The sequence below is a fragment of the Podarcis melisellensis genome, assembly GCF_964234715.1.
Source record: "Podarcis melisellensis genome assembly, chromosome: 7".
NCBI lineage: Eukaryota > Metazoa > Chordata > Lepidosauria > Squamata > Lacertidae > Podarcis > Podarcis melisellensis.
This window is the reverse complement of record NC_138539.1, coordinates 76,672,805-76,699,617: the sequence shown is the minus strand read 5'-3', so window position 1 is coordinate 76,699,617 and position 26,813 is coordinate 76,672,805. Positions and strand designations below refer to the sequence as shown.

At 42.5% G+C, this 26,813-nt stretch overlaps 1 protein-coding gene across 7 annotated transcripts in view; it reads left to right on the top strand.

Annotated features, from left to right (window-relative positions):
- The window catches only part of TRIO (trio Rho guanine nucleotide exchange factor), a 255,311-nt gene that overhangs the window by 156,162 nt on the left and 72,336 nt on the right, over positions 1-26,813 (top strand). For all 7 annotated transcript variants that reach the window (XM_081919102.1, XM_081919103.1, XM_081919104.1 and 4 more), the window contains exons 22-33: positions 658-852; positions 1,006-1,121; positions 1,893-1,959; positions 2,597-2,706; positions 5,270-5,339; positions 6,038-6,127; positions 9,066-9,158; positions 15,169-15,280; positions 17,414-17,604; positions 20,110-20,211; positions 21,202-21,344; positions 22,638-22,737. In XM_081919102.1, coding sequence (XP_081775228.1) covers positions 658-852; positions 1,006-1,121; positions 1,893-1,959; positions 2,597-2,706; positions 5,270-5,339; positions 6,038-6,127; positions 9,066-9,158; positions 15,169-15,280; positions 17,414-17,604; positions 20,110-20,211; positions 21,202-21,344; positions 22,638-22,737 — 1,389 coding nt within the window. The remainder of the gene's footprint in view (positions 1-657; positions 853-1,005; positions 1,122-1,892; positions 1,960-2,596; positions 2,707-5,269; positions 5,340-6,037; positions 6,128-9,065; positions 9,159-15,168; positions 15,281-17,413; positions 17,605-20,109; positions 20,212-21,201; positions 21,345-22,637; positions 22,738-26,813) is intronic.

Sequence of the window (26,813 nt, the reverse complement as noted above, 5' to 3'; positions counted from 1 at the left end):
TCCTCTTCCTCTTCCTCTTCTTGTAGTAAAGAATTTCAACAAGAATCTTTGCTGGTTCTGATACTGGATCCCACCTTTTATGCTCTTAGCTGTGCCACTGAAGTTTGCTTTAAGTTGAGGCTGTGTCAGAGAGCCAGTCGCTTAAAAGACAACACCAACATCACATTTTATATTCTTCCTATTCCAATTCTTGAGATTTAGGCCATCTAGGATGGTTTATATAAGGGGGGCCATAAACAATTGGCATGTGATGAGCAGGAAGACAGGGATTAGTTTGGGGGTTGTTTAGGAGAAAATGGAAATTGTAGGGGGATATAAATATGCTGGCTGCGAGGAATCCTCCTCCCTTACTTCTGCAAACCTATTGAGATATTCCTTGGCTTTCCTCTGCCACCATGATAAATTCTGCTTGTCAAATCCTGACTTTGTAGGACCCCGAAAACTCAAAATAGATGGTTCCTCCTTTAAATCGATGGTTTGAAATCAAATAACAATCCTGATTTTTTTTGTGTTATGGCAAGAGCAACAGAGAGCTGTTCAGACATGGCCTCGTCTGTTTGCAAACCATCTGCTAAATCACTTGTGTGGATGCTTTTTTTACTGGATAGGTGTTGTTCTGTCCCAGTTCTACCTTTCTGCCTTTTGTGTTTCCCACAGCAAACCAAAGAGAGGGTGAAGCTGTTGATACAGCTGGCAGACGGCTTTTGTGAAAAGGGCCATGCCCATGCAGCGGAGATTAAAAAATGTGTCACAGCGGTGGACAAAAGATACAGGGACTTCTCTCTGCGCATGGAAAAATATAGGACCTCTTTAGAGAAAGCCCTGGGGATCTCTTCGGATTCCAATAAATCGGTAAGTGCTGCGGGGTTTTGGGGGTTTTTGTTCTTCTGCTAGCAGAAACGTGGGCTGGCTTAGTGCGGCGGCTTAAGCTCCTTACTAGACAGCTGCCTTTTCTCTTTCCCCTCTGCCTCTGCTAATTCTGTTGTCTTCCCCCTCTTAATTCAGAGTAAAAGCCTGCAGCTGGATATAATCCCAGCCAGTGTCCCTGGGTCAGAGGTGAAGTTGAGAGATGCTGCTCACGAGCTTAATGAAGAAAAGAGGAAGTCTGCCCGCAGGAAAGAGTAATGCAGTGTTTTCCGCACTCTATAGAAATCTTTGTGCATGGTTTAGCTTCGTGTGTGGTTTGATATCTCCCCCCCCCCCCCATTTGTGCTTTTCCACTTCCCAGTACCAGCCTTACACGTTGAAAGGAGCAGGCTTTTTGAGTAGATGAAATGTTTTGTTTTGTTTGTTGGTTTAAAGCTCTCTTCCTATATAGATGGTAAATTTTAAGTTCTGCTTTTGGAAATTCTCCATATAAATGACAAAAATAAGGACAGTAAACCACGCATGGTGTACAGAAGAAAAAGGGAGAAATCAAAGGGTTCCAAAAATACATGGTTTATTATTTTTTTAGGAATCTGACTTCAATCTGGAAATCCCAATGCTTTCACTTCTCACTCTTTGTGTGTATTCTTTGGATATGCTTGAAGTGATTTTTTCCCCTGGTTTGTTCACTGACTTTACAGCAGAGTTCCCCGGTTCAGACATAACGGGGAACCCTGGCTTAATCCAAGCTACCATCTCCGTGCCAAATCTGTACCAAAGCTGGTGCTCAAGGGGTGAGCGAGAAGTCCTCACAAACCATGCTTTATTCAGTCTTGACCCAACGTTGTCTCTGCTTAAGAATCGGCAAAAACAAATAAACTCCTTCCTCCCCCCCCCCTTGTAATTACTTTGTGTGCTGGACCTCTGTCCATCTTTTCCTATTCACAATAGAAAGCAATGGTTCATCAAGAAGTGAGCGATGTGTGACAATTCCAGCATACTGATGTTTCCTTTCTGTTTCAAAGGTTCATTATGGCTGAGCTTATCCAGACAGAGAAGGCTTATGTGAGAGATCTCCGAGAGTGTTTGGATGTAAGTGTGTGACCATGTGGGATGGGTCTCACGTAGAACCTTTGCAAACTGTAGAATTGAAGGGCCAATTTGTTCCATCTTGCATCTTAAGCAGACCTGTTTGTCAACTGAATTGTCCTAGGCAGCCATTGTTGACTTGGCCAGCATCTTGTTTTGCTGCTGCAAAGCTCCTATGTTAGCTGGACATGGGCACAGTTTGTTTACACTTTTAATTTTTTTATTTTGGGGGAGGATTCACTGTGAGCGGATTGCTGCCTTTGTTTACGCTTTGGTGTTTTCTATAAAAGAGATGATCCTCTGCTAATGCTTCCATTATGTGTATCGCACATTCGAGAGCTGGCTCATTCTCTTTGAACAGAAATGCCTGTTCATTGTTAAAACCAGAGAGGAATCATATTCCCGTTGTAGCTATTGCAATGCTTGGATTTTAAACTCTATGACTTCATGTATGCCATGAAGTATTTTGCCTACGGTTAGAATTTCATTTGTATAAAACCAGACCAGAGTTTACAATAAAAGCTAAAGTGGCCATACATTACAGATATTGGTGTGATCTTGTATATCTCTGTTTGCTTTTTGAGTTGTTACCCTCAAGCAAATTCACAGTTCACCCTTTTTGTCTTGTGCTTTTGACCAGACATATCTCTGGGAAATAACAAGTGGCGTTGAAGAGATCCCACCTGGTATTGTCAATAAGGAACATATTATCTTCGGAAACATGCAGGAAATCTACGAATTCCATAATAAGTGAGTAAGAAGACCTGATGTCAGTAAAGACTGACTTAATGCATTCCTCACACTTGTAAAGAAATATATATGGTTGTTATTTGCCCGTAAATGTACCGAGAGAGTATGTAGCTGCAACAGGTGAATCTTCAGTTTCTGTGGCACCCACTTTTTGTTAAACAGCTGGTTAAAATAGACTTTAAATCTCTAGGCCAGAACGAAAGTGCAAAATGCCAGGTTGTTCAGTCTGGTAGAGAATGAGATGTTCTGTATTTCTTTTTCTTAGCAGATCTGCATAGTCCATAAACGAACGAGTATGACATTTCATTTTTCATTTATGGGGTGATAGCTGCAGAAAGCTCTTTTCAGATATCAGTAATGGTGAACTTGCCATAATTGGAGCGCACAGCCTGAATTCAGGATTTGTATGAAGCCTCATACTCAATAGAGGTGCAGAACAAAGAGTATTTGCCAGGGAGGTGGGAATATAACTGCACCACAGTGCACAAAAATCACGCCTAGGCCTCCTGTTAACAAGATACCAGTATCACCTGCTGAGAGGAGTTCAGGAATGTTAGTGCATTGAGTTGACAAAACGATGTTGCGTTTCTGTTTTTTAAAAAACATTCTCACAATTTCTGAAGTGCTGCCCTGAACATAAGAACAAATACAGCTCCTGTTACCAACCAGGCCTTGCAAGCAAAACAGTCATCTGATGCACACTTGTGTGGCGGAGGAGCCCTATTTCATGCAAGATTTATCTTTGCCAATTCTGCGCAAGCTGGAAGGTCAGGAACGTGCTTGTGCCGGGGTCCTCTGTGTGTTTGGAATGGAGGGCACCAGAAACAAGCTCTGTGCCACCCAGTTCTCTTGCCCTCCTGCACCTTTTAAGGAGGGACATTCAGATCTTAATGTGACCTGTGTGGAGACCTGTCACGGGACTGCCAAGGAATGCCTTTGAGCTGGAGGAGAAGAGAAGAGTCAGGGCAGGAACAGTCAGAAGGAGACAGAAAGGAAGTGACGGAAGGGGAAGAGGGAGAGAGCCAGGAGGCAGAAAGGCTCTCCGATACTGAGGCAGAGCCCCAGCACTGCACAGGAAGCTCAGGTACAGATGGGGAGCCTATGCCTGTGCCTTCGGCACAGGAAAGGAGAGGATTAAAGCGCAGGGATCAGAGATGTCTCATGAAGCTTCCCCGCCTTTTCCGTTGGAGGAAAAGCAGACGACCACTCCTTGAATCTGAACCAGAAGATGCAGATGCATGATTGTACTGTGCTGCTTGTACATATGTAAAATAAAGAACTGTAAATATTTCTCTGAGTGAGCAGAGGGTGCTTATTGCGAAGAGCATACACAAACCATCACAGCACCTCTGCTCTGTGTGGACATATACAGAGATTTGGGGCTGTCTTTAGGCCCTATCTTGGCTCCTCAGTATGCTACGCTGGATTATAGCCAAATCAGTTCTGAGTATGTAACTAGGAGTCTGTCATTTGCTCATCTTCACTGTTGTGCTGAAACTAGATCAGGATGGGAGATACAGTGGTACCTCTGGTTACGAACTTAATTCGTTCCGGAGGTCCGTTCTTAACCTGAAACCGTTCTTAACCTGAGGTACCACTTTAGCTAATGGGACCTTCCACTGCCGCCACACGGTTTCTGTTCTCATCCTGAGGTAAAGTTCTTAACCCAAGGTACTACATCCGGGTTAGCGGAGTCTGTAACCCGAAGTGTTTGTAACCCAAGGTGTTTGTAACCTGAGGTACCACTGTATATTAATTGGGTTTCCACAGTGCGCCATAATTTCTAACTCTGTTATAACCCACTGTGTGTTCAAGGCCCAATTGGGGGCAGCTTGAGTTAGCCCTTCGTGGTAGAGTAGAAGCGGGTTTTATGAAGTTTGGCTGCTGCTGTCGTCACACCTTTCCTGTAAAATGTTGATTGTGTGGTCCAACCAAAGTAAAGCAATTTCGAAGTTGCATTTAGTTCTGTGAGGAAATCCGTAGCACGTAGCATCCTTTTAATTCTTCTGTTACTATTAAGGTAAAGTTAAAGGTAAAGGTACCCCTGCCCATACGGGCCAGTCTTGACAGACTCTAGGGTTGTGCGCTCATCTCACTCTAGAGGCCGGGAGCCAGCGCTGTCCGCAGACACTTCCGGGTCACGTGGCCAGCGTGACAAGCTGCATCTGGCGGACCAGCGCAGCACACGGAACGCCGTTTACCTTCCCACTTGTAAGCGGTCCCTATTTATCTACTTGCACCCGGGGGTGCTTTTGAACTGCTAGGTTGGCAGGCGCTGGGACCGAGTGATGGGAGCGCACCCCGCCGCGGGGATTCGAACCGCCGACCTTTTGATCGGCAAGTCCTAGGCGCTGAGGCTTTTACCCACAGCGCCACCCGCGTCCCTATTCTGTTACTATTAGTCGAACGTAAATACTTCAGCTGAAACTGGATTTTACAGATAATTTTACACGGGTATATGTACGTATATGTTTATGGCCACTACTTAAGATTTTTGGGTATCCTAATGAAAATCTGGCAAGGACTTTGAAAATAATTTTGTCACTTTGTTGTTGTTTTACAGTATATTCCTGAAAGAGCTAGAAAAATATGAGCAGCTTCCTGAAGATGTTGGTCACTGTTTCGTCACTTGGGTAAGGGAGCTGGTTTTTTCTATAGCAAATAATCAGTTATGAGTGTGTGTGTGAGAGAGAGAGGGGGGGGTGTTGTTAAAAAAACAACAGCCCTCTGTCCATGTGACACCACTGTCCTAAAAAAAAGTCAGATTCAGAGACATGATACCTGCGTTATGAGAAGCTGAAGACTAATGGGGTCCACCAGCTCTATAAAGAGCCAACTTAATTTTTTCCTGCTATTTATTTCTATTGATTTTTCAAATTAATACAAATAATTGCCAAATTGATGCAATCTAAAGAGCCAATTCTAAATGGTGTTGGGGCATAGAAAATGGTTTGCAGAATGCGAATAAGAATTCTGTGTTTCAGTTTTAAAGAAAACAAAGAGGCACAAAACAGGATCAAAATGCAGCAACATTAGAATGAAATTAAGGCAACTCATGGTGGATCCTTGGAACTTATTGATGCAGAATAGATTGATGGTTAGAATCTTTAACTGCTAGACGAACACACGTTTGTTAATAACATCTGAATGGATGAGTGTCAGAGGGCCTGATTCAGTTTTAACTTTATATTCTGACTTTTCTTTCCTCATTAATTGCTCTTGCAAGTTTCCTTATCCAGCTGAGTAGGATAAGAAAATGATCCTTTGCAAGATAAAGTTTGAATCAGATGTAATGTTTGGAAGAAAACGCTCAAAATTTGTGTTTTTGCAGGCAGATAAGTTCCAGATGTACGTGACTTACTGCAAGAACAAACCAGACTCTACCCAGTTGATACTGGAACACGCAGGTTCTTATTTTGATGTAAGTACCAGGACCCTTGTGCTTGAATTAAATTTCTCGCCCTTTTGAAAGTGCAGTGGTACCTTGGTTTATGAACTTAAACCATTCCGAAAGTCCGTTCTTAAACCAAGGTGTGCTTTCCCATAGCAGCGGGGGACTCAATTTGCAAATAGAACACACTCAACAGGAAGCGAAACATGTTCTGCTTCCAAGGCAAAGTTCACAAACCAAAACACCTACTTCTAGTTTTGCAGCGTTCTTATTCCAAGTTGTTCATAAACTAAGCTGTTCTCAAACCAAGGTACCACTTTATGTTTATGAATGAGACACCTCTGTGTCCCCGTGTGTGTGTAGTTTTTAGACAGTAGAAGTTCATAATGAGTTGAACAATATCCTATTAGTTGTTGATCATTTTTTAAAGTTACCAGCCTTCAGACTTTGTGATGCCTTGTCGAAAGGGGTGCTGCTATTATATTGTAAAGTTATTTAGCAACCATCAGCTACAGAACTTCTCTGTGAGTGGAATTATAAACTGCCCTGTGGTCATTCTATCCTGGACATTTTAAAATAAAATAAAAACAACTCAGCAAGAATATAATCAGTGTCCCTAGTTGTGTACACACACACAGACAAATATCAATATGCTGTTATTTGAACAGCTGGAGCAGAAATTGCTTTTAAAATAGGGTGCTTTGTTCCTCTTTGAAATCATCAACTGTATTGTGTTTGTAGGATTTGCAGAAATAGGACAAGGCACAGTATATCTCTGCCAGGCATAAGTGAAAGAAGAAATCTGCTTCTGGGAGAGTTAACGGCTCAGGAATACATATAGGGGCTTAAAACATTATATTCTGAGTATTATAACTTAGTCTAGCTGGTATAGAGTGAACAGATCACTATATTAAAAACCCCTACCAATGTGTTGTATAAAGAGTAGTGAAGAATGAACACAGATTTTAAAAAGGCATAGAATGTTAATCAGATCAACCAAGGTAAAGTAAAGGTAAAGGGACCCCTGACCATTAGGTCCAGTTGTGACCGACTCTGGGGTTGCAGCGCTCATCTCGCTTTATTGGCCAACGGAGCCGGCATACCGCTTCCGGGTCATGTGGCCAGCATGACTAAGCCGCTTCTGGTGAACCAGAACAGCACACGGAAATGCCATTTACCTTCCCACCTGAGTGGTACCTATTTATCTACTTGCACTTTGACGTGCTTTTGAACTGGTAGGTTGGCAGAAGCAGGGACTGAGCAACGGGAGCTTACCCCGTCGCGGGGATTCGAACCGCCGACCTTCTGATAGGCAAGTCCTAGGCTCTGTGGTTTAGCCCACAGCGCCACCCGCGTCCCTAGATCAACCAAAGACCTGGTTAAAAAGGAACGTTTTTGCCTGGCGCTGAAAGGTGTATAATGAAGGCACCAGGCGAACCTCCCTGCGGAGAACATTCCACAAATGAGGAGCCACTGCAGAAAAGGCCCTTGTCGTGTTGCCACCCTCCAGACCTCTTGTGGAGGAGGCAGATGAAAAAGGGCCTCAGAAGATGATCTCAGGGTCCGGGTAGGTTCATATGGAAGCAAACTTGGGTGGTCAAGTGCCTATTACTTTGGACGTAAAATGGCTCCACCCACATATAAGGTAACAGTAGCTCCTTAAGTATGCAGAAGTGTGTTCGTTTTTAAATTAAAAGCAAAGGAGCAGGTGGGATGGACCCTAGAAGCCCAATGAAGGTCTCCAGGAAGTATGAAATGGCACCAGGAAGGGAAGTTCTTGAATTGTTTTGTTTCAGCCCCCAACAATTTAATACCATCTTACAGGTTTCCCACTGTGAGAACAGGATGCTAGACTAAATGGACTTTAGACTTCACATGGGCGCTTCTCTAAATGCAACCCACCACATTCATGCATTATTCTATTTGTTTTTGAAACTCATAGCTCCCTCTGCTGGCTTTCAGGGTCTTATAAAAGAAAAGAAAAACGTCCTCTCTGGTACAATAAGCAGTCCTTAAAACGGCAGATCGCATTCATAGGCTGTCGCCCTCCCATCCAACTCCCAATGTTCCCATTTCTGCAACCAGAATAAATACTGTAGAGGAATGGTTGATTGTATTTCCCCTTGGAATGGATGAGAATACGATACGGCATGTAAATAAAAATAGTAAGCATGCGGGTGGATGTTGGATTTGGTATATCGTATTTTGTGTGCGTTTTCTTTAGGCGTGTGCGTGCTTAAAAAAATCACTTCATTAAAAAGAAATTAAAAGGAAGGTAATCAAGGAGCTTACAACACAAAAGACAGAGACTGCAGGGTACCAAGAGAGCAAGGGGCTTTTGGGGAAAGAATTTGAAAACTCATGCTTGGTTCTCATCATAACTGCAACACGTCTGAACATTTCCGTGTTACGCTGATGAAAAGCAAGTAACACTTGCCTTCTGTTAACACTACCCAACTTTCATGGCATTGCACTATTAATATATTTATTATTTTATTTATTTATTTATGTATTTATTATTATTATTATTATTATTATTATTATTATTATTATTATTATTATTTGTACTGCTCCCAACTGATTAGGTTGGCCGAGCCAACACTCTAACTCTACCAAGAGTTGTGTGTATTATTTTTTTAGTTGCCTATGTCTTTTCTCATCCTGCCCATGGTGGGAATTCTAGTAAATAACGCTCTTCATAATGAGTGGCTTACTTGCCATCCATAATTCTGTTTTGTGTGAAAGAGGTTACAGTCCTGTTCGCACTTGGATAACCCCCATGGAACTTAGTGGTACTTGCTTTAACTAAACCAATGTAGACTCCACCTAAAAATTGTAAACAGACTTTCGATCTCATAATACAGATGCATAACTACTGTGAGATCTGCTCCCGTTCTTGAAACAGAGAGTGCTGCTGCAAACTTTCTAAGTTGGCTACTACTCTCATATATTTTTCTTTCCAACACAGGAGATACAGCAGCGGCATGGGCTAGCCAATTCAATCTCCTCATACCTTATTAAACCTGTCCAGCGGATAACAAAATATCAGCTTCTTCTAAAGGTAAGCACCATTTTCTTATTGGCATAGCCCCCAGATGTGTGGGTGGGTACCCTTTACACTCAAAAAGATGCTGCTTCAAACATCTTATGTATCGGAGTGTGGATATTGAGGTACAAAATAGGATTATTGTGTCAGTTATGAAGGACATAAATCCTTTACTCTTTAAAAAAAGGGTGATAAATTGTCATAGGGTTCTTTCAGAAAGTACATTTCTAAAGTAAACTGCTGCAGTCTACACTTCATGCAGGCAACACGATTCCTACAACATGCACAGCAGTGCAGTTCTACATCTTGTACATGAATCCAGGACACCTGTCCAAACAGTGTATGCATGTATGTCTTCTATAGGTTATGTACTGCTTCCCGTTTTGCAAATGTTTGATGGGATGTACCAGGAAAAACAGAGCGGTGACGTTCGCCATGTGAAGCATGTGTTCTGTGCTAAGTGGATTTTCAGGACCACATTTAGATTTAGGTTTTTAATGGCATTCAATTAAATGTTTTTAAATAATATATAACTTTTTTTAAAGCATAAGTGTTTGGGGATGAGGAAGATTAAAAGTCTTTAATGAATAAATGAGGAGCTTCAATCCCATGCAGTTGTACTTTGGTTGAATTCTGACCCAAAGGGCCCCACTTGAAGCAATTTACAGCAAACCATAAAATACAAATTTAAAACAACAGTAAACAGTGTAAAATGTTCAGCAGCACAAAAACAAAACCATCAGTGGGCAGAGAGCCAGACAAGGGTCTGATCAGAGCAAACAGACCATTGAAGCCATTATTGAACTTCCTGAAAGATGCTTGATGAGCTTCTGGGGGGAGGAATTCCCAGAAAGCCTCCCCCCCCCCGTGCCGCCCTAGAGATCCTGTTCCAAAGAGCTTAGTAGGTAGGGAGATAGGATCAGGCGATGCTTTAAATGTGGTGGGACCCCTGACCATTAGGTCCAATCATGGCCGACTCTGGGGTTGCGGCGCTCATCTCGCTTTATTGGCCGAGGGAGCCAGAGTACAGCTTCCGGGTCATGTGGCCAGCATGACTAAGCCGCTTCTGGCGAACCAGAGCAGTACACGGAAACGTCGTTTACCTTCCTGCCGGAGCGGTACCTATTTATCTACTTGCACTTTGACGTGCTTTCGAACTGCTAGGTTGGCTGGAGCTGGGACCGAACCACAGGAGCTCACCCCGTCGCGGGGATTCGAACTGCCGACTTTCTGATCGGCAAATCCTAGGATCTGTGGTTTAACCCACAGCGCCACCCGTGTCCCTTGATGCTTTAAATACTGCAGCCCAAAACCATTTAGGACTTTAAAGGTGACATCCAACACTTTTGAATTTGTCTCAGAAACAAGCCAGGAACCAAGGCAGATCAAATAATGTCAGAGTGATGTGCCTTTGGCACCTAGTGTCCTCACTAGCTTCAGTCTCCAGCACTCTTCAGCCCCATGTGCAGCCCCATGTGCAGAGCATTGCTGTAGTCCAGCCTAGATGTGGCAGCGAGTGCAGGCATCTGATCTCCATTTGGGGCACAGTCTTTCACCCCCTTTTAACACCTGCCAATCAGCATGGTTACAATGACCCCTGGGGCTGCTCCCACACTGGCCAGTGTGAACACTTTCCTAGCCATGCAGCTCCTCTTATTACAGTCATACCTTGGAAGTTGAACGGAATCCGTTCCAGAAGTCGCATTCGACTTCCAAAACATTTGGAAACCAAAGCGTGGCTTCTGATTGGCTGCAGAAAGCTCCTGCAGCCAGTCGGAAGCTACGGAAGCCCTGGCAGACATTCAGCTTCCAAAAACAGTTCCAAAAACAGTTCCAGGTTTGCGGCATTCAGGAGCCAAAATGTTCGAGAACTAAGCTGTTTGAAAACCAAGGTACGGCTGTATAGTGTTTTGGGCATACAGGACAAAGGACCCATATTGTCAGACATGAGGCTAAACAAGCTGCTAAATGAACTTCAAACGTTGTTGTTGTTGTTTAAAAAAATTGTATACTGCCCTATATTCATGGTCTTGGGACAGTTCACAATATATGAAGCACAAAATACGAAATAAAAATAATCAAAACAATAGAACAGTACTGATGTATACACACTTATAAACAACATAAAGGTCAGGGACCCCTGACCATTAGGTCCAGTCATGACCGACTCTGGGGTTGCGGCGCTCATCTCACTTTGTTGGCCGAGGGAGCCGGCGTACAGCTTCCGGGTCATGTGGCCAGCATGACTAAGGCGCTTCTGGCGAACCAGAGCAGCGCACGGAAACGCCGTTTACCTTCCTGCTGGAGCGGTACCTATTTATCTACTTGCACTTTTTGGCATGCTTTCAAACTGCTAGATTGGCAGGAGCAGGGACCGAGCAACGGGAGCTCACCCCGTTGCGGGGATTCGAACCGCCGACCTTCTGATCGGCAAGTCCTAGGCTCTGTGGTTTAACCCACAGCGCCACCTGTGCCCCTTATAAACAACATACTCCCCAATAAAAGCTCCTAAACAATACTCCAACCTATGGATGGAAAAACCTAAATTAACATATAACATTTAACAACAATTTAAAACAACCCAACCCTCCAAATAAAACAACACCCACGCAAGTTAAATCCTCATCCTTGTTAAAACAGTAATTTTAACACAAGGGGGCTGGCCCCACACCCTTGTTCCACCCTCGAAGTGCTGCCACCACAGAGACGACGCTCTTTGGTGTCTCCCCTTTGGCGGCGACGGCCCCACCAGGAAGTTTTTACTTGGCAAGCAGCCACAGAAAAGTCAGTTACTGTGTCAGTCAATTCATGCAAGGAGCGCCTTGCTTGGCAAGGTTTCGCCTGGTTTGTGAAGTCGTCGGGAGGAAAAGTCAAGGAAGAACTGGGGTTCATCCCAATTGGCCTGAGCGTACGAAATCGAAAGGAAAAGTGCCCTTGTTTGGCTCCTGTTGCCGCCTGGACAAATCAGTGTGCCTAATAAAATCTAGAATATGTAATTGGAGACAAAGGGGAACGTGCTTAGCGTATGTGTTACTGCTCTTGCTTATTCACAGGCACTTCACTTTATTCATAAATTAAGTCTTGTTGCTTGCTTACAGTCTTGCCCCCACCTCTCTTTTGTGGTTTTAATTAAACATGTTGCTTACCTTCCCTTGCATCCTTCCTTCCTCTGTGTAGTCAGCAGCAGAGAGGGATCCCGTCTTTCCAATATGCTTCAGAGAGCAAGGTTATTGCACACCTGCTCAGCAGAGTGTCCAGGGACCCCAAAATCCATTAAAAGCAATTAAAGGAGGCTTGGCAGATGGTAGAAGCTGTGTATGAATAACTAGGCAAGAGACTTGAGAACCTGCCCATGAATGAAATTGTCTACCAAATGAAATTTGTGACATCCAAGCAACTTTTCTGTATTGTATTAGATGCACTTAATCCATCTCCTTTGAATCCCTTTTAAGTCTCACAGTGGCGGGGGGGACCCCAAAGTAATCTAGTTTTTTCTGGAATACAGTAATCTAGTTTTTTCTGAAACAAATTAATAGCCTTTTGAGAAACCTCAGGCATTCTTTATACCGAAAGGCTAAGGTAGTGTTTGCTGAAGTTTTTATACTAGCCTCTTAGATAAAAGCAGTGGGGCTTGTTTATAATTCAATGATGGGGCAGAATTCTAAATGTGGGGAGAAATTCAGACCCATGGTATAGTTGAGTAATTTGAAGACTTCAGGCTTAATGTCCGCATTCATTCATTTATTTATTGGAGAGTGCTTTTTAGATGGCAATGGGTATCGCTTTGCTTGCTTAAAAACATGGTAAGATAACCCTGCCGTGCTTTCGGTCCCCTGCTTCTTCCATTGAGTGAGTGGGGTCCTGAACTTCTGCCCCAGAGTCCTGCTCCGACAGGACCACTGCTTCGCACATTGATTTCCTGACATCCAATGCCCCTCTCCATCTGGTCCAACCAGGGTCAAACTCAAATCCCTCTGGGACTGACCTACCAATATCTGAACAAAAAAAATTCCTTCCAGTAGCACCTTAAACACTGTGTATCTGAAGAAGTGTGCATGCACACGAAAGCTCATACCAAGAACTGACTTAGTTGGTCTTTAAGGTGCTACTGGAAGGAATTTTTTTTGTTTTGACTATGGCAGACCAACACGGCTACCTATCTGTAACTACCAATATCTGACAACTGAACCAGCCTTACCTGCCATCTCTTTTTCCCTAACTTTTTGAGACACTTGGGGTGTTGGCACAGCATGCTGACATCCAGGCCCTGAGTTCTGGGAGTTCTGGGAATGTGGTTATATGCTCATAAATAGCATTCATGCAAAGCCTTGCCAGTAGCGTAACATTGCCCCATCCTGCTGTTCTCCATTTCCCCAGTAATTTGGGGAACAGCAGAGATCACATTGGGCTCTGCAGTAGGGACCTGATATGCTCCAGGTCTTCTTTGGAGAGTAGGTGAGTTTTCAGTTGTCTTGACATTCAGAAAAGCAGTCTGTGCTTCCTGAATTATTTCCAAAGGGTGCTGGGGGCAGGGTTTGTACATAACGCTGCTGATTTTCGTGCCCCAGTTTTTTCCCTTGAAGTTTCCCCTTTTTTGACGGTTCTCAGGTGCTAACAAGCTTTACTGTTGGTTTTTGTGAAAGGAATAAGTACCTCGGGTTAAGTACTTAATTCATTCCGAGGTCCGTTCTTAACCTGAAACTGTTCTTAACCTGAAGCACCACTTTAGCTAATGGGGCCTCCCGCTGCCGTCACGCCGCCAGAGCACAATTTCTGTTCTCATCCTGAAGCAAAGTTCTTAACCTGAAGCACTATTTCTGGGTTAGTGGAGTCTGTAACCTGAAGCGTATATAACCTGAAGCGTATGTAACCCGAGGTACCACTGTAGCGGGAGAGCAGAGTTTCCAATACTTAAGGCTGTTTCTTAGCCTCCTCTGAAACCCTGGACATTGTGACCTATGGAGATGAGCCATAGCTGAGCAAAAGTGCATGCTTTGCACTGATAAAATCCCACATTTGAACACTCGTATCTCCAGTTAAAAGCTCTTGGGTTACTTCCACTGGGAAGGATCTCTGCCTTGAGGTTCTGTACAGTCATTGCCAATCAGAGTAGACTGACTGACAGCATCACAATGGGGGATTGTGATTCCATCTGACATCAGACAATCTCCATCCCCTGAAGGTTTCAAATGGGCCTTGAAGATTTTAGTACAGCCTTTAGCAGCTTACTTTATCTTGAGTTTCAGAGCCAGTATTTTCACCTGATTTTGCTAATTTTATATTATGTTAGATCAGTGTCCGTCCTCTTGTCACACAGTAATGTTCTGAAATCTGTTTTGAGATTCACATGGTGGAGTTTCTTGTATTATTTATTGAGGCTTGAATTGTATTCTATTGTATGTTTGATCTGCGGCTTGTAAACCACTTTGGGAATAATTTTTCTTGAAAAGCAGTATTTGTTGTTCAGTCGTTTAGTCATGTCTGACTCTTTGTGACCCCATGGACCAGAGCACGCCAGGCACTCCTGTCTTCCACTGCCTCCCGCAGTTTGGTCAAAATCATGTTAGTAGCATCAAGAACACTGTCCAACCATCTCGTACTCTGTCTTCCCCTTCTCCTTGTGCCCTCCATCTTTCCCAACATCAGGGTCTTTTCCAGGGGAGTCTTCTCTTCTCATGAGGTGGCCAAAGTATTGGAGCCTCAGCTTCAGGATCTGTCCTTCCAGTGAGCACTCAGGGCTGATTTCCTTCAGAATGGATAGGTTGGATCTTCTTGCAGTCCATGGGACTCTCAAGAGTCTCCTCCAGCACCATAATTCAAAAGCATCAATTCTTCAGCGATCAGCCTTCTTTATGGTCCAGCTCTCACTTCCATACATGGGAAAAATATAGCTTTATATGGACTTTTGTTGGCAAGGTGATGTGATGTGATGTGATGTGATGTGAAAAGCAGTATACAGATTTGTAAAAACAGAGAGATCCAAGCGTGATAAGCACTGTAATAAATGATGCTGATGTCTTTGCAGGAGCTGCTCACTTGCTGTGAGGAAGGTAAAGGAGAAATTAAAGACGGCTTAGAAGTGATGCTAAGTGTGCCAAAGCGAGCAAACGATGCCATGCATCTCAGCATGCTGGAAGGTAGGGTCCAGGGCATTCACTTTCCTCTGTGAAAACTTCTTTCTAAGAACTCAACAGCAGCTCTGGGTAAAAACCTATTTGCATGACCGCCTGTGGCAAGCAAACATCACCTCCAGGTGACCAGGGAAGGTTTTGTAACCTGGAAAACAGCTTTAGAAATTGTGCTTGCCATTGCTCCAACCACACTGAAATAGTCTGCTGGACCATGAGGTTCCACTTCCACAGTCTGGGTTCAGGTTGTTCATACATTGGTAATAGGGAAGGCCTTTTTATTGTACAACTCATTTCTTACCAGTAGAGGGATATGCAACCAGATAATAAGAGATCAGGCCCACAGTGAAATCACTAAGCAGCCAGTTTGTGGCACACAGTCCATTTATATTCAAACAGCATCTTGGTTGTGGTAGAATCATCGCCAAATTACTTCTTTGAGGTGAATTTTGAGGGTTCTGCGGAGGAGAAATTTATGTAGGCATTTCATTGGTCAATTAAAATATTTGTTATAAGTATCAAAAAATGTGTGTGATTGCTGCTTTTTTCATCTTTTACAATGACAACCAGTTGAAGGGTTCTGTTTTTAATAACGTACCTGGTCAATGCTTTCTAGAATATTTCATCTTAAATCTTTATTTTGACCTTCCCATAACTTGAGTTCCTGCTTAAAAGATGTCACATGTTCAGTTTTTTTAAAAAAAACTGATGGCGTCTGATTGAAAAACCAACTTTCGCAGTTACATTTTATGCCTGTCTGCATGCTTAGTTTTTTAGTTCAAAAGTGAACTTTTTTGGAAACCTTTTCCTCAATAAACAATCACTTCCCTAAGTAAACCTTTTATTCTTGCTTTCATGGTCTGTCACTTTGCACAGTTTCTAAGCCCTGAGTAATTTATATCAGTAGTAGTTTGTGAGGCCTTTACTACCACATATTTAAGCAGAAATGTTGCAGTGACTATGAAATCTAGCATTAGTAGTTGCCTTGTCAGGAAGCATGTGGGCAGGCTTTATGGAATATTCCAATATTTCTTTTACACAGGTCAGCCTTTTAAACAAGCTCTGTTGAACATTTGCATAGTTGACATGTTGACATCTCAAGTGAAAGCATTTCCTTTTAGGAGCTGATTTCTACGGCTCCAAATCCATCTGTTGATACTTGTGTCCTTTGATGGATTATATATTAGACTTTATTAAAGTGAACAGTTCCTTACTACCATATACATACATTTTCAGTTTGGCGAGGCAGGGATGGATGTGATGGAAATTGTGTTTCACTATTTCAAGCCGGCTCTGTCTTTGGTTGATGCTCTTTGGAAAGTATAAAAAGCTTCAGCCACGTTAAACCATTGGCTTGTGTCTTTACTGCGGACTGAATACCTTTTATATGGAGCTAATAAATCAAAGCATCTCCCACTTAATAATAGGGAATGAACTTTTAAGTAATCATGATTGATTCCCCTTATTTTCACAGCTCCTTTATGGGTTTGTAAATTCAAGGTAGCAGCTACATTCCAAATGGCTATTTGGGAGACACTAGTTTTAAGAACTGCTACATGAAGCCATATTAGCTTTTCTAAAGAGGCATTGTATTTATGCATGCAGTCCATCCCTAGCAGGTTGAAATGAAGCACAATTTTGGAAGTTCTGGAACCATTTTTGGTTGAGAATCAGTTGAGTCAAAACTGTTATTAGAAATGTCCATTGCAAAGTAGCTTGTAATCACATTTTGGGGGGGGGGGAGGGAGAGACAACTTCATTGAAGTTTTGCAAAATGGAAATAGTGTTTAGTGTGAAATTAAATGCTAAATAATACATTAAAATATGTTGGTAGCTTTATTGAGTACTTACGAGACTGTAACAAAGTATTGAGGCAGGGGACTTCCAGGAAAACCCCTGCAAGGACATGTTCATTATGTAGATTACTTATCTTAGAGGTAACTAGCTTGTCCATCATTAATAACCTTGTCATGGGGGGTGCATTAAAGGCTTCTGAGGAAGTCCAGTGGTTTCCCAGAACTAGTTCAAAAACTGCTAAGGTAAGAGAGTGTAGGAAGCTTTGTCACTAAAATAGAGCTTTTTGGCTCCCCACCAGCCTCCGTTTCTCTTTGCTTTTTTCAACTGTTCCAACTTTCTTCCTAGGTTTTGATGAGAACATTGAATCTCAGGGGGAGCTCATCCTTCAGGAATCCTTCCAAGTGTGGGACCCCAAAACTCTCATTCGTAAAGGACGCGAGAGGCACCTTTTCCTCTTTGAGATGTCGCTGGTCTTCAGTAAAGAAGTGAAGGACTCCAGTGGGAGAAGCAAATACATCTACAAGAGCAAATTGTTTGTAAGTTTGAAGCGAAAACCCAGCCAAATCTAGTTATTAACGACAAGCAGATGGGCTCGGATGTTGCAACCATGCAGAGCTTTTCGGTATAGTGTGTCACTACCCTTCCAGGCTTTCCTTCCAGGCTGGAGAAAGGAAAAGAGCCATTTGAAGGTTAACTGTTTGCTGTAATAGGGCCATAGTACTTGGCAGCTGTAGAGAAAATGACAAATCTTGCAAATCCAAGGGGAAAGATAGCTGAAGGAGCTCAGATCCATTTCAGAGGCCTAATTCTCTGCACATCACTGACACGGACTGGCTGGCCCAGTTGCTAGCCAAACACTTGGTTGTGGCCGCTCAAAGCCTGGCCAATTAACTTCAATCTTCATTACTCCAGTTTTGAAGCTCAGACACATGGTGCTGTCCAGACGCCATTTTGCCTCTAAAGAATCAACAGCTTTTCAAGGAAACTTTCAAGCTTTTTAAGAGTGGAGCGATGGATGTGAGAAGAACCTGGGCAAAAGGTGTAGGGAGTGGAAGTTAGTTATTTGCAGTCTCCTCTAATGGACTGATGTGGAAAGGGAGTGGCTTCTGTTTTTCTCCTTTTTTTGCAGATCAACTGAGAAAACTGGGTATTTTAGGGTCTTTCTCTCTCTTATGTTCTGATGAGGATTCCTACTTTTTTAGGGGGTTCCATACAGACAAGCTATAACAGAGCAGGTGGAACTTTGTCATATCGTTTTAAATGTCCAGGGGTGGAGAGGTGGTGCTCTAGTCCTCATCTAATAAAGTGAAAAGCTTTCCAAGTTTCCAAATCCAAATAACAATTCTTCCTTTGTGGAAATCATCAGTTTTGCAGATCCAAGGCAGGTGTCTATTAAAAGCTACATTAGTTCTTCCTTGTGCATTTCTGACAATTCCAGTGTCAATGGCTGCTGGCTTTCATGGAAAGTCTTTCTCCAATGGCCATTCCAATGCACAGATTCCCCCTTGTGGAAAGGCCCTTTAAATGTACCTATTTAGAAATGGGTCCCGTATTGTGATTCTTAATTGAGAAGATTGTGGGCGTCATTCCACATAATTAAAACACCTCAAATTTATTAATAGTTGGATAATTTGAGTAGTACACAGGTATTTTCAGAGAGGGCCCCATGGAAAACATATGGCGGTTTATGCCTTTTTATTGCAAAAGGAACTAATATTAGTGTCGGAAGCCAGAATGAGGGAGCTGAAATACACTGAAACAGTCACATATGCACCTCCTAGCATGGTTCTACAACTGTGACCTAGAAATAGACCCAGCATTAGACAGAAGAATAACTTCAGGGCACAGACTGCCAGTCACGCCAATTTGCGTGAAAGCTTTTGACTGATGCAACCAAACATGATAGCTTTTGTCCTAAACCAGGATTTGACCTAGAGCTTTCAAAGGAAGAGACTCACAAATTTATTGCACTGAACCATGTAAAGTGAGAATGATCTACAACCGATTGTCAACTGCATCATGTCAAGGAACAAAATCCAGACATGTCATCTTTTGGCTTTTGAAATTATTCCAGTGTTCTGCTTTATGTCCAGAATTATTGATAGAGCCTCTCTTTGTCCTGTGTAGAGTTAAGATCCTGAACTACTTTATTCTGCAGCATCCTGTTTGACAACTGAAACAGAATGCAGAAAAAAAGTAGAGAAATAAACATTCCTAGAAGGAGGCTACAGAAATCTTCTGAAAATGCCAGAGTACTGATTGACACCCACTCTCACGAGAGAGAGAAAATACACTCTAACAGTTTTAAAGCTAACTATAACTGTGATCCTAATATGTAACTACTCATAAATAAGTCCTATTCAGTTCACTGGGGTAAGCGTGTATATGATTGCAGTCTAAACCGAAGCATTTTTGGATAGTCTTTGTCCCAGTAATGACAAAGTAGATGAGAAAGGAAGGTAATTATTAAAGCTTACTGTAATACTCAACCTATCATAAAACACCCTATAAATCAGTACTGACATCACCTGCTCATTCTTTTATCTCAAAGTAGCAGGATTCTGAGATTAGCAATTGGAAATTAATTACTGCCGATCAATACCAGTGTCAGGTTTAACGAGCTGTAGCCTTCCCAAAATCAGCAACCTCTGTCCATTCAGAGCATTCAAAAATACAGTAGAATTTTAGCAATAGCTTGGTCAGATCGCAAAATACTTTTTATTTAAGAGTATGGCAGAGCAGACATTAGAAATCACTTAAGAAGTATTTAGTGTTCTTGACTAAGGGGGGGGGGAGGACAGACTGGCTGGGGAGACTCAGCCAGATGGGCGGAGTATAAATAATAAATTATTATTATATAATTATTATTACTGAAGGTTGGCCATGGAATATGGATAAAATACAGGGCTGTTGTCAACAGGAAACCAGTCAGGGAACAATGGAACCAATTGTTGTTTGTCTGAAAGGGCATTGACCAGAAGTATGCCTATGACTATTCTAAAAATCTGAATTATATTCCTCTAATCTCTTCTGATTTTCAGACCTCAGAGCTGGGTGTCACAGAGCACGTGGAAGGTGACCCTTGCAAATTTGCACTCTGGGTTGGTAGGACTCCTACTTCAGACAACAAAATTGTACTAAAGGTAACTGGGGCGTGTGCAGATACTCTTTAAGTGTGTGTGAAATCATTTTTGAATAACTGTCCCCCCCTTCATCCGGCCTGTAGAGCACATTACCAACAGTTCTGAGCCTTACACATGAATCTGGGGTTCAGAAAGATGGCTTCGAGAGGAAAAGAGCAAGCAGTTGAAATTATGGTTTAACTGTCATTGAAATTCTACTCAATATTGATCCATAGCAGATTCCAGTGTATAGTTAGCAGAGTGAAAACTTAAGCACGTTGCAGGATTCCCCAAAAATAGACCAGAGGCAATTAATATTTCATCCAGCAGAGCTTTACAGCTACTAAAAGCAGATGAACATAATGGTCACAAATCCACTACATTCAGGATTGGCACTGTCCATAAGAAAACCAGTTGCAGCAGACTTAACTTATGCTTACAATAACTTACAATAAGTCTAAACCTTCATACTATGTACAGGACACTACACCAGAAGGAAAAGAAGTAGAAAGAGAAAGTGAAACCCAGGCTCCTTCTGGCCTTACTTTTATAGTCGGCATGACCTTGACAGAAGAGATAAGATAACCAGTTTAAGCCAGCTGTACTCTGCTTCTCTGAAGGAATAACCCAAACATCATGCACCTTCTGCTTGTTTCTTTCACACGGAGAAGCTTCCAGAACACTCTTGAATTAAGTAGAATAAGAAAGGTCTCTACACATCAGATCAATACTTTCTGCACTAAGAAATGCAAACTGACATTAACTCTGTGTGCAAACCAGGCAACCGTATGAAGTATAATATGAACATCTCTTTTCACAACTACTGTAATATGATTAAGAAATACCATTTTGCAAATCTAAACCATGAATATACTACTGTAAATGGCACAACCAGGTTTGCTTCATCCCTCCTTCATACATGGAGTCGACTAGTGAAGGTAACATTTTTAAAAAATTAAATATCTGCCCTTTTTTTCTATACCAAAACAAGTTGCTTATTTTGTCTTAAAGGCCTCCAGTATTGAAAACAAGCAAGACTGGATCAAGCACATCAGAGAAGTAATACAGGAAAGAACGATTCATCTCAAGGGAGCTTTAAAAGAGCCAATTCATATCCCCAAAACTGCACCAACAACAAAACAGAAAGGAAGAAGGTTAGTAACTGCAGAGAATGTCAAGGTATACACTTCCAGCCAGTCATTCATGATATTTGTCTTAAATGTATGTAAGGCTGAGCTCTTTGGGAAACATGTTTTTTTTTTTTATGTTGCTAGTTAGATCTCAGTACTGAACTGTAAGTTCTTCAAATAATTACACAGCACAGAAACTTGAGCACGTGCATTATTTTGTTGCATGTTATTCAGACCCTTATTTTAAAAGTTGCTGTGCTTGGCTTTTGAAGAAGTTGACACATGTCAGATGTACTAAACAAACAAGCAAGCAAGCTGCTGACACTGTACTGAAATGTATTGTATAGCAAATTGCAGTCACCAAATGTCTGGCTCCGTAATTTCAGAATGCATAGGTTTAACACATTAGCTCCCTTTATTTTGGAAAGTATTTGGGGAGGGGTTTGAGTGGGGTATGGCTTGAAGAATGTGCATAAATTGTCATACTAAACAGGGAATTTTGTGCATTTCCCAGTTCATAATCTCCTGATATATAGTAGTCAGTTTGTGCTAAAAGTGATGGACAAAGGAATTTATTCATTTCATACATGCCAAGATCAGTATACTCTCCAGTGAGCATTGTAAAAACAAAACACCTCCTCCCTTAGGCTCACTATTTGTATGGATTTTCTGTACCTTCATGTGAACTTGCAGTTGATAGTGTTTGTGTACATTCTTTATCCAGTTTGCATTATCCATACATTATATATTAACCACAATCGATTTTAAAACTAAGTGATGTAACTAAAAGTACAACGGCATGTTTGATTTCCTTCTCTTGGGTTTTGTGTAGCATATTATTGGCCTCCTGTTTGAATGTCACTGGTCACGGGTGGCACTGTGGGTTAAACCACAAAGCCTAGGACTTGCCAATCAAAAGGTTGGTGTTTCGAATCCCCATGACGGGGTGAGCTCCCATTGCTCAGTCCCTGCTCCTGCCAACCTAGCAGTTTGAAAGCACGTCAAAGTGCAAGTAGATAAATAGGTACCGCTCCGGCAGGAAGGTAAACGGCGTTTCTGTGCGCTGCTCTGGTTCGGCAGAAGCGGCTTAGTCATGCTGGCCACATGACCCAGAAGCTGTACGCTGGCTCCCTAGGCCAATAAAGCAAGATGAGCACCGCAACCCCAGAGTCCGTCACGGCTGAACCTAATGGTCAGGGGTCCCTTTACCTTTTACTATTTGAATGTCTGCTTTTGTACAAGGAGATGAATATTAACATTACCCTACACAGAAAATGTTTTTCCAGCTAATGACTCTTTAACTTCCTATGTTTTTAGAGATGGAGAAGACTTGGATAGTCAAGGAGATGGAAGCAGTCAGCCAGATACGATTTCAATTGCGTCACGAACCTCCCAGAATACACTAGACAGCGATAAGGTAAGACAAAAGTATAATTAGGTTTTTGGTAAAAGTTTGCTTATGCCTTTTTTTCTATAATCATTGGCAAGTGATAGCTGTGACTGGTTTTACATTACCTCTTCATATTTGGGAATCATGCATGGTTTTTTCCTACAGTGGGTCAAAATTCCACATGAATGGGCGCACAGAATTCATAGGCTCGAAATCCGATCTTCATCTACCTAAGAATGGAATTGTATGTTTGCTTTTCTTGCTTTTATATCCTGTTCTTCCTCAAAGTAATGTACAGCTGCTTACATATGGTTCCCAGGTGGTGTGCTGTCCAGGCATTGCTCATGGCCCCAACCCTTTAGTTTCAACAGTCAAAAACCATACAATGGTCTTCACACCATTCCCTGGGCCAAGATAATGATCTGTGCAAAAGGACTCTAGCTACTCATCTTTTAATAGGTCTCGTGGATGCTTTCAGTGCAGCTGTATATAAAATATAAGTGGAAATTTTTACATTCTCCAGTAAATCAATTCCTAAGTTTCTCTAGTTCATGGTTTCCTTTTGTTCAGCTTGGGCCTTAGCCTAGTACAGTCGTACCTTGTTTTGCAACCAGGATCTGTTCCAGAGCCCCGGGCACTAGACGAAAAGGATGTACAACAAAGCGCCACTCTGCGCATGCGCTCGGAGCAGTTTGCGCTTCTGCGCATGCACGAGCTGCAAATCCGGAAGTAACCGATTCCGGATGAATAAATAAGATACTTGCTAACTTGCGGTTAAGAAATATTGTTCAAAGCATCATACAATAAAGAATAAAAACAAGAGTCTTACAATAAGTATAATCTCCTTAACATCTATTAACAGATACCAAAACTCCCTTAGAAATGTATCTAATTATTTTCAGGCCCATAGTACTAAGATGGGGCTGCCCTGATGACGACTCAGGCCTTTTTATCATGCTTAATGGCACAGACCTAGTTTCCTCAGGAAGGTGGTTAATTCCTTTTAAGACCCAGATTGGTTCGGTTTATGAGTTTCGCTTTTGATGGGGGCTAGATGCATTTAAACTGCTATTTTTATTTGCTCCGCAGCAGCGCTGTGCTTCAGTTTTGCTTCCCTCCTCCTTTCCACTTTCTTTATCGCGACTGCTTTGATGTTTTATGAAACTTCGAAGGCCATCTGTGGCAGAAACGCAACACACACACACACTTTGTAGATTAAGTCAAGTGGTGGGAGAGCCTGGATGAGGCATGGGCCTGCGAATGGCGGTTAAAAAATAAACTGTTCGCCACATGCTAATTTGAGGAATGACTCTAATAGTAAAATGTCAGCATCTTCCAAAGGGCGGTGACGCTTGTTGCCTTGTAAATTGGCAACTCAATTTGTTGCTTTTTTTGTAATAGTTTTTGGGACTTCTCTGAAGTGTTGCCTTATGCTGCTTCTTCCCCCCCCCCCCCCCCCCCGGTTTGGTAAATCATACACAATCCTGAGCAGCATGCCTTGGGTAATCTGTGAGACAGGAATTTTGAGGTCTTAGATATATGGTAATGTTCATAAGTTACCAACCAAGTACATACATAGATCAGCACAGGAAGACCGAACTGGAACCATTTTGATTCTTAAACTGAGTAAAGGTTTTCTCTGCAAGGTCAAAGTGGGAAACCTCCCATTGTCTTTTCCTTCACTAATCCTGTCTTAAGGGCACATTTAAGATATGAATAGGGTGTGAGCCTGCAATGTGGCCCAGGAACTATTTATTTATCATTACAAAGGACTGGCCAGGCTACCCAGGCAATCCAATCAAGTAACCTGCCAGACAGGAGATAAACAAAGACAAGAGAAAAACAACATTCAAATTTCTGTTTTAAGACCACCTTTTCTGTGATGTAGATATGATGTAGATATGACTTCAGGTCCAGTGTTGGACCATTTCGATCGGATACTCCCTACTGATGTAGATAGATTCCTCCAAGTTGGTAGGCCCACCACCTGCCTCCTTGATCCGTGCCCGTCTTGGTTGATTAGGGAGTGTCCAGATGTTGTGCGGACCCCCCTGGTTGAAATTATCAATTTGTCCCTTGACACGGGGACATTCCCAGGGGAATTGAAGGAAGCAGTGGTGTGTCCACTCTTAAAAAAAACTTCATTAGATCCCTTAGACCTATCCAATTACCGCCCAGTTTCAAATCTTCCATACCTGGGTAAGGTAATTGAGAGAGCGGTTGCTGAACAGCTTGGTAGGTTTCTGGAGGAAACATCGGCATTAGATCCATGTATGGTGTGGAGGAAGTGAACAGAGGGAAGATTTATCCTCTCTCACAGTGCTAGAACTCTGGGCCAACCATTGAAGTTGAATGTTCGAAGACTCGAGACAAACAGAATGAGGCATTTCTTCACACGGCACCTAGTTAAAATACAGAATTTACCAGCACAGGAAGTAGTAATGGCCACTGTTGGACTTTAAAAACAGCCCTGTTTGGGGAAGTTTTTAATATTTAATGCTGTACTGTTTTTAACACTTGATTGGGAGCCGCCCAGAGTTTTATTGGGGTTGGACAAATTTAGGGAAGATAAGCCTATCAGTGGCTAATGGCCATGATGACTGAATGCTGCCTCCCGTGCTGGATGCAGTAGGCTGCTGGAAACCAATGGTTGGGGAGCAGAAATGGGCCGCCCCACTTGCTAGCAGGTTCCACAAGGGCAGCAGATCTTGCCTCCAAGGAATGCGTCGCCCACTGCTGCCACCGCCACAGGATCAGTAATGGCTGTGGCCTGTTCCTTGGAGTCAAGATCTGCCTCCTCCTTGACAGCCTTTTGGATTCATCAAGTCAGATGGATCCCCTCTTTTTCCTGATGTAGATCTTCACTCATCCCTTCTTCCCTGGTGGAAGGGGCGCCATTTTGTGGTTCTTCTCAGGTGCCAGGATGGCCGGGCTTCTAATAGTCTATTTTGAGCACTGGTCGTGGAACTAGGTGGATCTTTGAGCTGATCCGGTAGCACTCTTCTTCTTTTGCTAAATCCTCAGTGGTTAATAGTGGAGAGAGACGCAGAAGCTGTTAAGCACCTTAAAATTGCACTTCCTGAGCTGGATTCCCTGCCCTGGTGCATTTTCAATGCACTTCTATGCAATTTACTCGTCAGTCAGTCCTGCTGTGCTCCATGAGGCATACTCCCCAGTGAATATGACTGGGATTGCAGATTTCCGGTCTTGAACCCTTCCTTCTCAAACCCCAAGATGTGAGCAAGGCTGGGCTTCCATCTGCCCTCCCAAATACCTCTTAGCTAAGTCATTGTGCTTTGCAATGCACTGTGAAGAGCAAGCTTTTATCTTTATGGCGTTTCCCACTTTGATACAGCTTCCTCAGGAATGAGCATGGTATCTCTGAGGCAACAAGAAACACTTTGAAATGCTCTTCAGTAAAAAGGCTTTCATAAGTATGTGTTTAATTTCCTTCTGTGTTTAAATTCCAGCTTGGCTGACTGACTACCTTGGGAAGGCTGTAAACAGGCAAATGTTTCGGTCAAGAAAATAGGATAAAGTTAATAATTCTGTCACGATTTTTGAGGTGTGCCTTTCACTTAGATAATTATAGAGCATAGGTTCCCCCCCTCCAGTTCCTGCTAAATTATCAAAGAATACCAGTAGCACAGTAAGGTTCCATAATCTGGAATATATTCTCTCACACAGAATCCAGAAAATATATTTCCTTCTTAAAGCAAGCTTCCAGTCCTTATGATTTTTTTAAAAAGAAATTTGAAAAGGCTTTAGCAAAGCAAAATGATACTGCTCATGCAAATACCCTTCCGCTTGCTCTACTCAAACCTCTGCCATTGCTTAAAACTGCCATTTTCTTCTCAGTATTCCTCCCTTGTTGTTGTACTCAAAGCTTCAGCTCAGCTGCCTTGTGTGAGAGAGAGACAGTGGGTGCAGAACCCTCAAATATTGCACAATACTTTACTCAATTCATTTATTTCTGGAAGGGGTCTGTGTTTGAGGGAAAGTTGAGGGAGGGAAAAGGGAGCTGAATGTGAAAATGGGGCTTGCAGAAAAGCAAATAAGAAGCAAAGGACTGGGTGTGAAGGTGGAATCGAGTGCAAGAGAGG